An 11,253-nucleotide genomic window follows, 5' to 3' on the forward strand; every position below is an offset into this window, starting at 1 on the left:
AATTGAGAATAAAAGTTTAAGTCTATCCACCTTTACTGTAAATATGTTCATGTGACAAAGCAATGGTTAAATGCTCTGAAATAATTGAGAGCATTAAAGGTTGATTATAAAATATTTTGATGTAGATTACAATCTACTTGAACATAATACCAAACTGGACTTGAGATGTAGGCTTTAGAAAGTATAGGTAATAGGGTGCTCTCGCTAAAATTTGGATTTTTGTTAACTTTGTATTCTATGGGCATGTCTTAGTGAATCTAATTTTTATGAAATTGTAAGCTCTATGTAAAACCAGTGTAAATATACTTACTACTTAGTTGAGAAATTTATTAGGGTTTATTGTGGTAAAAATTAGTTAAACGGCAGTTGATCTTTGGCAGACATGTTTGATCACCTTCACAAACTAAAAGTATCTTTTGGAACACACACATTGTAGGTATCTAGTAGATGACCTCAAGCGAGACAAGAAACTCTTGGAGGTGTCAGGTAAATACATATTTTGGAGTATGTACCATCTATGATGTACATGAATTACCCATCTCCTTTAATCCAGACAAAAACTGCGTGAGGCTGGAAATTTTGTCCCCATTTTATGGTTGAGCAGGTGGTGAAGACTAGGTTTGGATCCAGCTGTGTGTAGGAGACTCCAGAATGATGCCACTTTTATTGTCCTGACTCACTTGTTGAGAGGTTTGTCTGTAGGTTAATGGTTTTCAGAGACTCTTTGGGGCTCTGTAACCTCTTTCGGAAGTTTGGGAAAAGTGATCCCCCACTTGGGAATGATCCCCCCATCATTCCTTCTCTTTGACTTGTTTTATACGTTTAGGTTCAGTTTTAACTCTGGAAAGGCAGGGATGCCTAAAACATTTGAAGTCGTCTGCCCTATCAGCCTGAGACCGCTTTAGGGTGAATGTATTAGGAAATGAAAATGTAGGTAATAATTTATATTTGTCAGTGAGCAGACTTTATCTAACTTCATCCATATTTCTATTCCCAATGATGTTTCGTGTAGCCTAATATTAATGTGAGGTTGAAGTGACTGAATACAATAGGGTCTGGAAGTGATTGGAACTAAAATTTGATTTGGAAAATGGGTAATCTACAATTTACTGCACAGGGTTCATTCCCACCACGAGCTCCTGCTGTGCATTTAAAGGCTGCCCTGTAAGCATGATATAATGACAGGTTAAACCCCTGAGTGTACCACCTGACGCAGGGCAAATCTGAGGCCCAGGACTTTATTGGGGCCCGTGTAATGCTACTTTAAAAACACAAGCTTCTCTGTTTAATGAGGACATTTAAGATGGTTTTCCCAGACTGGGAAGAGAATATAATCTCAGTTTGGAGGTTGAAGGAGTTTAATGGAGTTATGGGTGTTTACTACTCTCACTGCAATCTATTCGAAGGAAGAGAAGGAGTTTCAAGTATGATGTCACCAGGGATAGAAGTGGAGGAGTGAGTTAGAATTGAGGAAATCGGGTCGTTGACGCCCAGTAAATAGTGAACGAAGTGGGAGAATGCTTTTACTCTATGAACACAGTTCACCCATGGTTAACCAGGAGAAGAGCACTTTTCTGGCCACGTAATTCTCATATACTCTATGTGGTCTTAGGTTGAAATCATACAAAATTGGCAGTATCTGTTTTCTACAGAAAGACATGTTTCGAACTAAATGTAAGCTTGTGGAAATGGGTGAGGTTGCAGTGTTGCCTGGGGTCGAGGGCAGGGTCTGGGTTGTGCGGGGCAGCGCCCCAGCGCCCCTGGGCTGGAGGGCGGGGCTTGCGGGCGTGCCCACCGCGCCGGCCCCGCCCCGCCCCGCCGGCCCCGCCCCGCCCCGCCCCGCCCCGCCGGCCCCGCCCCGCGCTCGCTGCGGCTGGGCTGGGCTGGGCTGGGCGCTGCGAGCGGAGGCCGGCGGAGGCCGGCGGGCGCTGCGGGCTGGAGCAGGCTCCCCCAGCACCGCCAGGCCCAGCCCTGGGCCCCGCGCGGCTCTCCCGGCGGGCCGGACCCTGCGGCAGCTCCGAGCTGGCTCCGGGGGTGCCTTGACCAGCCTCCTCGCACCCTGCAGCCCCATCCTTCACCCACGCTGGCGGGCTAGGGAATGTGGGGAGGACAAACTTCCAAGGCAGGCGGTTTAGGGCCCCGCGGAGGACAGCTCCGGTGATGGCGCCCATTTTTGGAAACGCAGGCGAATTGGAGCTCGCGGGGAGGTGTGGACTCCTGAGGGGCTTCGTTCCTCTGCTGCTGCGGTAGCCGGTGCTTCGGAGGAGTGAATGGAGGATCCTAGAGCAGGGCGCTCACCTTCGCTTCTTGAAAACTTGAGCTCCGACGTGCTTGGGCACAGAACGTGTCCATCCAGCAGGGCCTCCGTTACCAATCGTGTTTGCTCCTGGGGGAAGGGCTATGAGCCGCCTGACTTCTCATGACCGGGAAGTCTCCCTTACCTTTTCTGTACTCCTGGAGGGGCGTCTTGCTCACATGTCTGCCAGCAGCTGGGACAAGGAAGAGAAAAGGTATTGACACCAAGAGACTGGGATGCTTGAAGTATGAACCGGGGAAAGTTGTGAGCCGGGGGAATCTGGATCAGGGAGTGGCCGCAATGTAATTGAGCTCTAGTTTGCATTGCTGTTTCTTTTGATCTACTGTACTTTTCTCTGTTTAAACCAAGCTTCAGGTTACGTCATCACTCCTGCAGGGTTGTCTGAAGACACTTGAGTCCCTGGTTCCTACTGCAGGGCTGCTCTGTGGTTGGAGTTCTTTTTGTTTGAAGATGGAGCTGGGTTCCACCTTTGGTGCTTTGGGAGGTTTTAGCACCTTCTGTCCTGTAATACCTCTATTCGCAAGAAATACCGGCCTCATTTCACTTGTTTTCACTCTCTAGAGATTTAAACTGGTTTTTTTTTTACAATGTTTGCAAAAATAATAAAGATAATATTGGAATGTAAGCCTGAATGATTGATGATTATGTATAGTTATTTGCTCGGTCTGGAAATGAAACGATAGTATTTTTCTTGCTTATATTTTCGTAGTTCTATTATTTTGAATACAAGCCGAGTTTACTGTTCCTTGATGTGATTAGCTTGTTTGGTTTAGTAATTTGAAAAGGCATCAGTGGTTTAGACTGTTTTGTGTGCAGGGAGCCACTTTCCAATTCTAACATTGCTCACATAGGTGAGCAGTATAAAATGAACCACGAGACAGGCATACAGCATATACGTGGGGGCATTTTGGCAAGGCTGAGCCCGTTGTTTCCAAATGATAGAAAATGCATGGATCATCGTACTCACAAAGAATCGAACACCTGGGTTGTACAGTGTTTCAGGTGATGAGAATTGATTCCCGTTGTCCCTAAGTCCATGTGACAAGCCACCTTATGATGGAATTCTGTACTTTTGTAGACTCTTGAATTGTAGAATATTAACTTTAGTTGACAGTGGACTTTTTTTTTTGTCACCTTCAACCCTCACTTGGTGTCTATCCTTGAGTAATCTAGAAGTCCAGTTGCTTTTATATAGTCACATGGGTAACCAGTGTTGTTTTCTTAAAGTCAGGTTCTTTGCAGCAATCACGATTACATTGCGGAAGCATTAAATTTGAGGCATTCAATTTTAGTTTTGTTAGAAATATGGCTTGTATAGTTGTTGGGAATACAGTCTTGGGACATGTAGACTTGTAGACTGATCTTTTGTTACCCCTGAGACAAATATGGCCTGTCATATCCTAACAAGGTAGATTCCTGGGAAAGGTATTTATTTGCTTTATCTTTCATTTAGCCTGACAAATTAGTTACATTGTTGTCGTTTCTTCCAGATGACATTTATCTCAAATAATATTTATTCTTGTGCTGATGAATGCTTCAGCAACACTAGTGAACCCTAGGGTACAAGGAATTCTTAACCTGTTTACTGTCCCCAATGTTGCGTGTGTCTCTGGTGTTTTAATCTTTATTCTTTAATTACTTCTTTTCTGGCTCTTCTTCCCCTTTTCAAATTATATGTAATTTTATTGTGCAATGGAAATAAGAGTAGAAAGATGTACTTTCTCTGAGTATCTAAAAACTTTTGAGATTACCCTCCATTTCTCTTCTCTTTCTCCCACCTTTATTATGGGGCCTACTGATCAGTAGGAAGTAAGATTAATTAACACGTAGCTGGTGTTCAGATTCTAGGGGAAGACTTAATAGATGAAGGTGCATGATGGGATGGCAGCAGACCCTTCCCCTGACGACGCCTCCATCCCCAAATCTACAACTGAAGCAGATAACTGTTTGCCATTAGGTGGAGTTAATCAGAGCTGATGTCCTGGGTGATCCTTTGGATTACTTGTGACTGACTCCCTGTCACTGTTTCGAGCTGCCTCAGAATGGGAAAGAAATGGACTGAGCAGGGCAATTGAACACCGAGGGAGAGGGGAAAGTTCAGTGAAAACAGCTTTGGTTGAACTTAAGCTACTTAACACAGGGTTTCTTAGTTGTTTACAGTCTGGTTCCTGTTTCAGCATTTATTCCATATTGCATAATTCATCCAAAGGGATTTTTAATATTTTTTTAAGAAAGGGAATTCTACATGTGTTTTGGGACATTTTGATAAAAGAGATTTTATCTGGTTCACAACTCCTAATACTCAATGCATAATTCATGTAATTTGTGTTTTTTTTTAAATCCTTTACTCTTTTTGCTCACAGTATGTTTTTCATAAAACTTAAGTATTTCTGGCATGTAAACATTATTTATAAAACAAGTGAGAGTTTTAATTATTTCTCCTGCCTCTTTTTATTTTTATTTATGTTTTCGTTACAGAAATGAGCCGCCAGACTGCAACAGCATTACCTACTGGAACCTCAAAGTGTACCCCGTCTCAGAGGGTGCCCGCCCTGACTGGCACAACCGCATCCAACAATGACTTGGCGAGTCTTTTTGAGTGTCCGGTCTGCTTTGACTATGTGTTACCACCCATTCTTCAGTGTCAGAGTGGCCATCTTGTTTGTAGCAACTGTCGCCCAAAGCTCACATGTTGTCCAACCTGCCGGGGCCCTTTGGGATCCATTCGCAACTTGGCTATGGAGAAAGTGGCCAATTCCGTACTTTTCCCTTGTAAATATGCCTCTTCTGGATGTGAAATAACTTTGCCACACACAGAAAAAGCAGACCACGAAGAGCTCTGTGAGTTTAGGCCTTATTCATGTCCGTGCCCTGGTGCTTCCTGTAAATGGCAAGGCTCTTTGGATGCTGTCATGCCCCATCTGATGCATCAGCATAAGTCCATTACGACCCTACAGGGAGAGGATATAGTTTTCCTTGCAACAGACATTAACCTTCCTGGTGCTGTTGACTGGGTGATGATGCAGTCCTGTTTTGGCTTTCACTTCATGTTAGTATTGGAGAAACAGGAAAAGTATGATGGTCACCAGCAGTTCTTTGCAATTGTACAGCTGATAGGAACACGCAAGCAAGCTGAAAATTTTGCTTATCGACTTGAGCTAAATGGTCATAGGCGGCGATTGACTTGGGAAGCGACTCCGCGCTCTATTCATGAGGGAATTGCCACGGCCATTATGAATAGTGACTGCCTAGTCTTTGACACCAGCATTGCACAGCTTTTTGCAGAAAATGGCAATTTAGGCATCAATGTAACTATTTCCATGTGTTGAAATGGCAATCAAACATTTTCTGGCCAGTGTTTAAAACCATTGCATTCAATTTCACAGAGAATAAGGCAGCCGTCTGCCTGTCAACCTGAAACTTTTGGTAGGTGGAAGCTAGACACATGAAGGTAAATAAAAGGAAAGGCTGTTAAATACAGGAAACAGTTGCATGTAGTAACACTAATATATTTAAAAATAAGTCAACAGTAAACCACTGAAAAATATATATATATACACCCAAAATGGGCATCTTTTGTATTAAGAAAGGAAGCATTGTAAAATAATTCTGAATTTGTGTTGTAGATTGAGTGTACTGTTGAAAAATACTGGGTTTTTGTTTTGTGTGTGTGCCTGCGAGTTGGTGTGCGTGCGCGCGCGTGTGTGTGTGGGGGGGGTTTTTTTTTTTTTTTTTTTCTTTTAACCGACAAGCCATGTTGAGTGGTCTTGGACCACTGCTTTTCCCCTTTGTGAGTCAATACATAGTGCTGCTGTGTGTGTATATTTTTTTGTGTGTATTTGCTAATTTTTATTAATTCTAGTTTTTCATTAAATAAATTGGACTTTCTTTTCTGTAATTCAAGTTTTTCCTCACTTTTTTTTTGTACCTTTTTGAAGTTAGTGTCTTTTTGATATGCATAATTGTTTATGGTAAAGTTTATACATTATGTGTTCAATACGTATTTTCTTTTTCCCCATTAATCAGTTCATTAGAAATATTTTACATTCAAGTCTTTTGAGAAGATACAAGTTCCAGAAAGGAAAGGTAACAGCAGAAGAATTATCAGAAGCTATTTAAAGCAGCTGTAAGATGGTCTCTGTTTCTGTCTGTCTCTCTCTCTCTTTCTCCAGTTGAGTCATACCTTTAAACTTATTCTTTGAAAGATTAGGGAATACTGATTTTTTTTTTTAATACTGAAAAAAAAAAATCAGGCTTTTTTTTTCTTTCTTTGAAATATCTTGGACAAATCACATGTTTAAAATTTGTTCTTGTATTTATTGGTTTTGCAGAAGAAGGCATCGTCTTACACAGTATTTGTAATCAAAAGCAAATCATTTGTTTAAAAAAAGGCAGTTTGCAAAAAATGTTTTTGGTCTTTTATAATTCTCATTAAAAGAATATCTGGCAAATTAAAAACTTTTATGTGTCTGCTTTAGCCCTAAGTTTGATTAAAATCCAAAGTTATTTTCCTGTTCAATTCTGTACTTCATAACTGAAAACAGTATGCTGTATTTCGAGGTGTGATAGATTTATTCTAAGCAAATGAATGGGTATATGACCTCTATTTAAAGAGTTTTTTTCTTCCCTCTTGCTGACATTTTTATTCTCACAACTCTGTTAGGAGACTAAGTTAAAATACTGATGACTTTTTTCTCCTTAAAGAAAACCCAGTTAAAATGAGTTAGTGTTTCCTAGCGTACTAGTTATGAGCCTGGGCTCTACAGCAGCCTTCCAGAGCCCTCATGCCAGTCAGTCATGGCTCTAGCCCACTCACCAGCTTTGGGACCTGCTCCAGTTTCCTAATGTGTGAAGTGGGGTTAATTATGATAGCTACAAAAAAAAAAAAAATTATGATAGCTACCCCAGAGGGTTAGAAGGGATACCAGTAAGTTACACAGAAAAGTGCTTTGCACATAATAATAAGCACCCAACAAATGTTAGCTGCTGCTATTATGCTTTTAACTAGCACCATATCGAACAGCATCCTTAACTGTTGCTAATTACCCTGAGGCACCTAACGAGATTCTGAATGGCCAAAGATCATTTTGTGTGGCTTTTACGGGTACACTAAACTTAGTCAAAAAGAATTTGGACTGCCCCCTTATCCCACCAGCCATTCTGGATAACAGAATTTACTTCTGTTAACCACTTTCAGAATGAAGATTTGTGTGATCTCTTTTCCTACAGAGGCATTATTTTTTGAATTGGTTATCAAGTGTTTGTATAGCCATTTTTGTGGTGAAAGGGAATAGGTCGACCACAAATGTGTATCTTGGTCTATTCCCATTAGCATGTGTTTAGAAAAGCAGTTTCCCCCCTACATTTGATGTATTGAATAATTTTGTGGAGGTGTGTCATTTTATTTTTACAATATTTTAAAGTGTTTCTTGGATTACAATAGTACTATATATGCTCAGTGTAGGGTTGGAAGTTAGAGCACACACAAGAGATCTCTAACTGTCCAGAGATGACTGGGAACATTTTTATTTTCCAGTCCTTTGTGTATTTACATGTGCCTACACACTTATTTTGAAATAATGTAATTTTGCGACCCTCTTACACATCACTTCAGTCCATGCATTTCACTTTAATAATATTGGAAAGACACCATTTTGGGGAACCTTTGTAAGGACTGACTAGAATTTTAGCCAGTTTCCTGATGTTTACATAGTGCTTTGTCCTGTTTGCCCATGTAAATCTTTTCCAGGTATTTATAAAAAGGCTGTGAACATCCTTATATGTTTTCTTATTATATTCGTGAGACTTCTCAGTTTCTGGAGAGGTTTCAGTGGACACTTAAGAGTAGCAGTGTGAAGGATTTTTTCCCTTTCATTGTAACCTCATGTTTTGCTAATTTATGCAAATAGTAAATTTTGTCTGTTTGACATCCCGTAAGTTCATCTTTTGTTAACTACTTTAAGTCCTCTTCATATCTTGGTCTAGAGGGATGGTGAGATCTATACCCACATTTCTTGGTTCACTCAAGATACTAAATCATCCTTGTTACAGTCAATATTCTACTTTCTCCTGTTAATGCCCTGCCTCATTTTTTTGTGTCGTGGTGTTTTCTTTCAGGGAATTGTATAGGGGTAGGGTAGGTGTTACTCTCTAACTTGCTCTTTTGCATTTATCTGCTTTAACTTGAATTCATTCTATTGAACTGAATCATGGGCCACTTTAATATGTTGATTGTGCCCCTCGCTCCCCGAGCACTTGATTATAGAAAGGTTACCTCATTTTGGTCGTTCTAACTGGAAAATAGGAAGCCAGCCTACTCTCCCCTCAGCCCTTAATACCTCACAACATGGATGGCACCTACCTTGTGTAGGGAGCTCCTGGTGGTAGATACCACTAGCCACTGTGTCCAAAGATGGGAATCCAAATCCTCTGCATTTCAAACAAACAGCCACTACCAGAGATGGCACTGGAAATGAAACCCATCTGCATTCCCACTCTTACAGAGAGAATTTGTGCAATGAGCAAAAAGCAAGTCTTGATCAATGTCAAGGAAGAAGCCGAAAGAAGGACATATTTGTGTTTTGCTCAGCAAATGCAATTTTTTTTGCCCGCCTCTTATTTAAAAACAACAACAACCCAGTATGTTTAGTGGCCTTTAAATACCACTCCATAATCAGGAGACCTTATTTGTGGTCACAGATTTATAGACTGATGTTAAATATTTTATGGTCAATCACTTAAATGGCATTTTTCACTGTAATCAGAAGCACTAAATAAAAGACCTCAGCCCCTGACATGGTTAATGTTAAGTTTCAAACAAAAGTGGGCAGAATCCAGTAAAAAAGTGTGTTTTAAGCAGACCATAATTTCTCAAGTTCCAAGACACTTAAAGCTTTATTTAGTTTTCATACTTTTGAAAGCTCATACATAAAAGGCATATGGAGTACTGGTTAAATACATCTCAAGGCCTCACTTCTAGCCCTACTTAATTAGAATTTGAGTTAATCAACATTTTCAATAAAACCCCAGCTGTGATACAAAGGGTGTTTGGGTAACACTTTAAAGAACAATGCTGGGAAAAGGTACTAGGGAAATGCAAATCAAAACCAAGAGCTGCTGCTTCACACCCCTGGGACGGGCTATTACCAAAAAGAAGCCGTGGCAGGGAGTGGAGAACTGGGGTCTTGGTGTATTGCTGGTGGGAATGGCAAGTGGAGCAGCAAACGCCGTGCAGGAGGAGTCTGTGGCTCCTCACAAAGCTACGTGTGGACTCATCCTAAGAGCAGCAACTCTACTTTTGGGAAGTAGTAGGGACAGGGACAGTCGCACACTCACGTTGACAGAATTCTTCACAACAGCCAAGAGGTGGAAAAACCCAGACATCCTGGGGCAAATGGAGGATATGGGGCCCGGGTTCAGAGATCTGAAATGCTGAGGCTTGTGGTCAATGTGGCCGAACTCCGACCACACACTCGGTGAAGCTGCAAGGGGCAAACGTGGAGACCGAAGAGTGTGTGTGTGCGTGTGTGGCGGGGGTCTGGGGGACGTGAATGGAAGAAAGAGGAGTCACTGTTCTGTGGGTACAGCTTCAGTTTAAGATAATCATGGGAAGGCTTCGGAGAGAGGGGGATGGCCAGACACCGTTGTGACTAATGTCCCTGAATTACCCACTTAAAACTGGCCCAAATGGTAAATTCTCCTCTCTTGTCACAACAAAGACAAGTGAATAAAACTTAAAAAAACAAACTGAAAGCAGTGCCAGGGAAAGGAAGGTCCAGCTGTTCAGCACCCCCCCCACCCCAGCAAGGGCCGCGGCCTAGAGCCGAGGGCGCCCCCAGCTGCTTGGGGCTGAGGGAGAGCGCTGGTGGGCCCCACCTCATCCTGAGCTCTTGCAGTTTCTGGGGGTGTGGGGGCGTTGCAGTCTGGGGATGGATGAACTCCCTCTGCTTGCAGAAGATGAATTAGCATCATGGTTTCCTTTCCTCCCCTGTGAAGATGACTGAATAGAAGCCATAAAATCCTAACAGTGGGAAGATAGTCCATGAAATGGTTTTTAAAGTGCTGATGCTTCTTGCTCCCCCACTGGCCATGACGAGCCCCGTAAGTGGAGCCCCAGATCTGGATTTGTAATTCCAGAACATGTTCAGATTTTACTAGCAGGTATTTGGGTAACGTGCTCATCCACGGCATCCCAAAGTATCTTTGCGTATCTGTTCTAACCTTCCGTAATAGAAGATTCTATAGTAATATTTTAGTGTCGTGTTCGCATTCATCTTCAGCGACACTTCACCACTCCTGCTCCCATTTTACAGGTAAGGAAAATGAGCAGAAGAGCCTGCAAGGAGCCAGACACAGGAGAACATGGAGAGTCTATGGGGCCTGGCACAGGCCAACCGGGCAGAGCGGAGAGGTGACAGGGTCAGGGTACCACGGTGGGGACCATCTCAGGATGGGCGGCAGCCTCTGAGGACCGGACTTTTTTTTTTTTTTTTTTTTTTTTTTTAAAGATGTTCCTAACAGGCCACTCTGCCTGGTAGAAACCGCCAAGTTTTGGCTGCTACTTCCTCAGCATAAGCCGCACCCCGTGTTGGGGTGTGCAGACCTCACCCCGGGCTTCACATCACTTGAATACTTACTTTGGTGCGGTTTTCATCTTTGTCTTGGGGCCCCTGTGTCAGTCTCCTCAGGGTCCAGCAACCTCTCCCGGTGGCTCTTCCGGATGCTGACCACGCAGAAGAGCCACCTGGAGGGCGGGTTAAACTGACTTCTGGGCGCCCCACCCCCACCCCCCATAGTTTGAGTCCGAAGGTCTGGATCTTGAGAATTAACATTTCTAACAAGTTCACAGGTCACACGGATGCTTCTGTTCTGGGCACCACACTGAGAACTGATGCTCTGTACCCCTCCGGGGACAGTGATGATTCCACTGAAGACAA

At 42.7% G+C, this 11,253-nt stretch overlaps 1 protein-coding gene across 4 annotated transcripts in view; it reads left to right on the plus strand.

Annotated features, from left to right (window-relative positions):
- Positions 1–6,775, plus strand: part of SIAH1 (siah E3 ubiquitin protein ligase 1) — a 30,670-nt gene extending 23,895 nt beyond the window's left edge. For 3 of the 4 annotated variants that reach the window (XM_072750286.1, XM_072750284.1, XM_026014482.2), the window contains exon 2: positions 4,796–6,775. In XM_072750286.1, the coding sequence (XP_072606387.1) occupies positions 4,798–5,646 (849 nt within the window). In that variant the 5' untranslated portion in view covers positions 4,796–4,797 and the 3' untranslated portion in view covers positions 5,647–6,775. Of the gene's footprint in view, positions 1–1,903; positions 2,511–4,795 lie in introns of those variants that run through there. The other variant, XM_026014481.2, reaches the window with a different exon arrangement.
- Positions 6,776–11,253: the final 4,478 nt, after the last annotated feature.

The sequence above is a fragment of the Vulpes vulpes genome, chromosome 2 (assembly GCF_048418805.1).
Source record: "Vulpes vulpes isolate BD-2025 chromosome 2, VulVul3, whole genome shotgun sequence".
Taxonomy (NCBI): Eukaryota; Metazoa; Chordata; class Mammalia; order Carnivora; family Canidae; genus Vulpes; species Vulpes vulpes.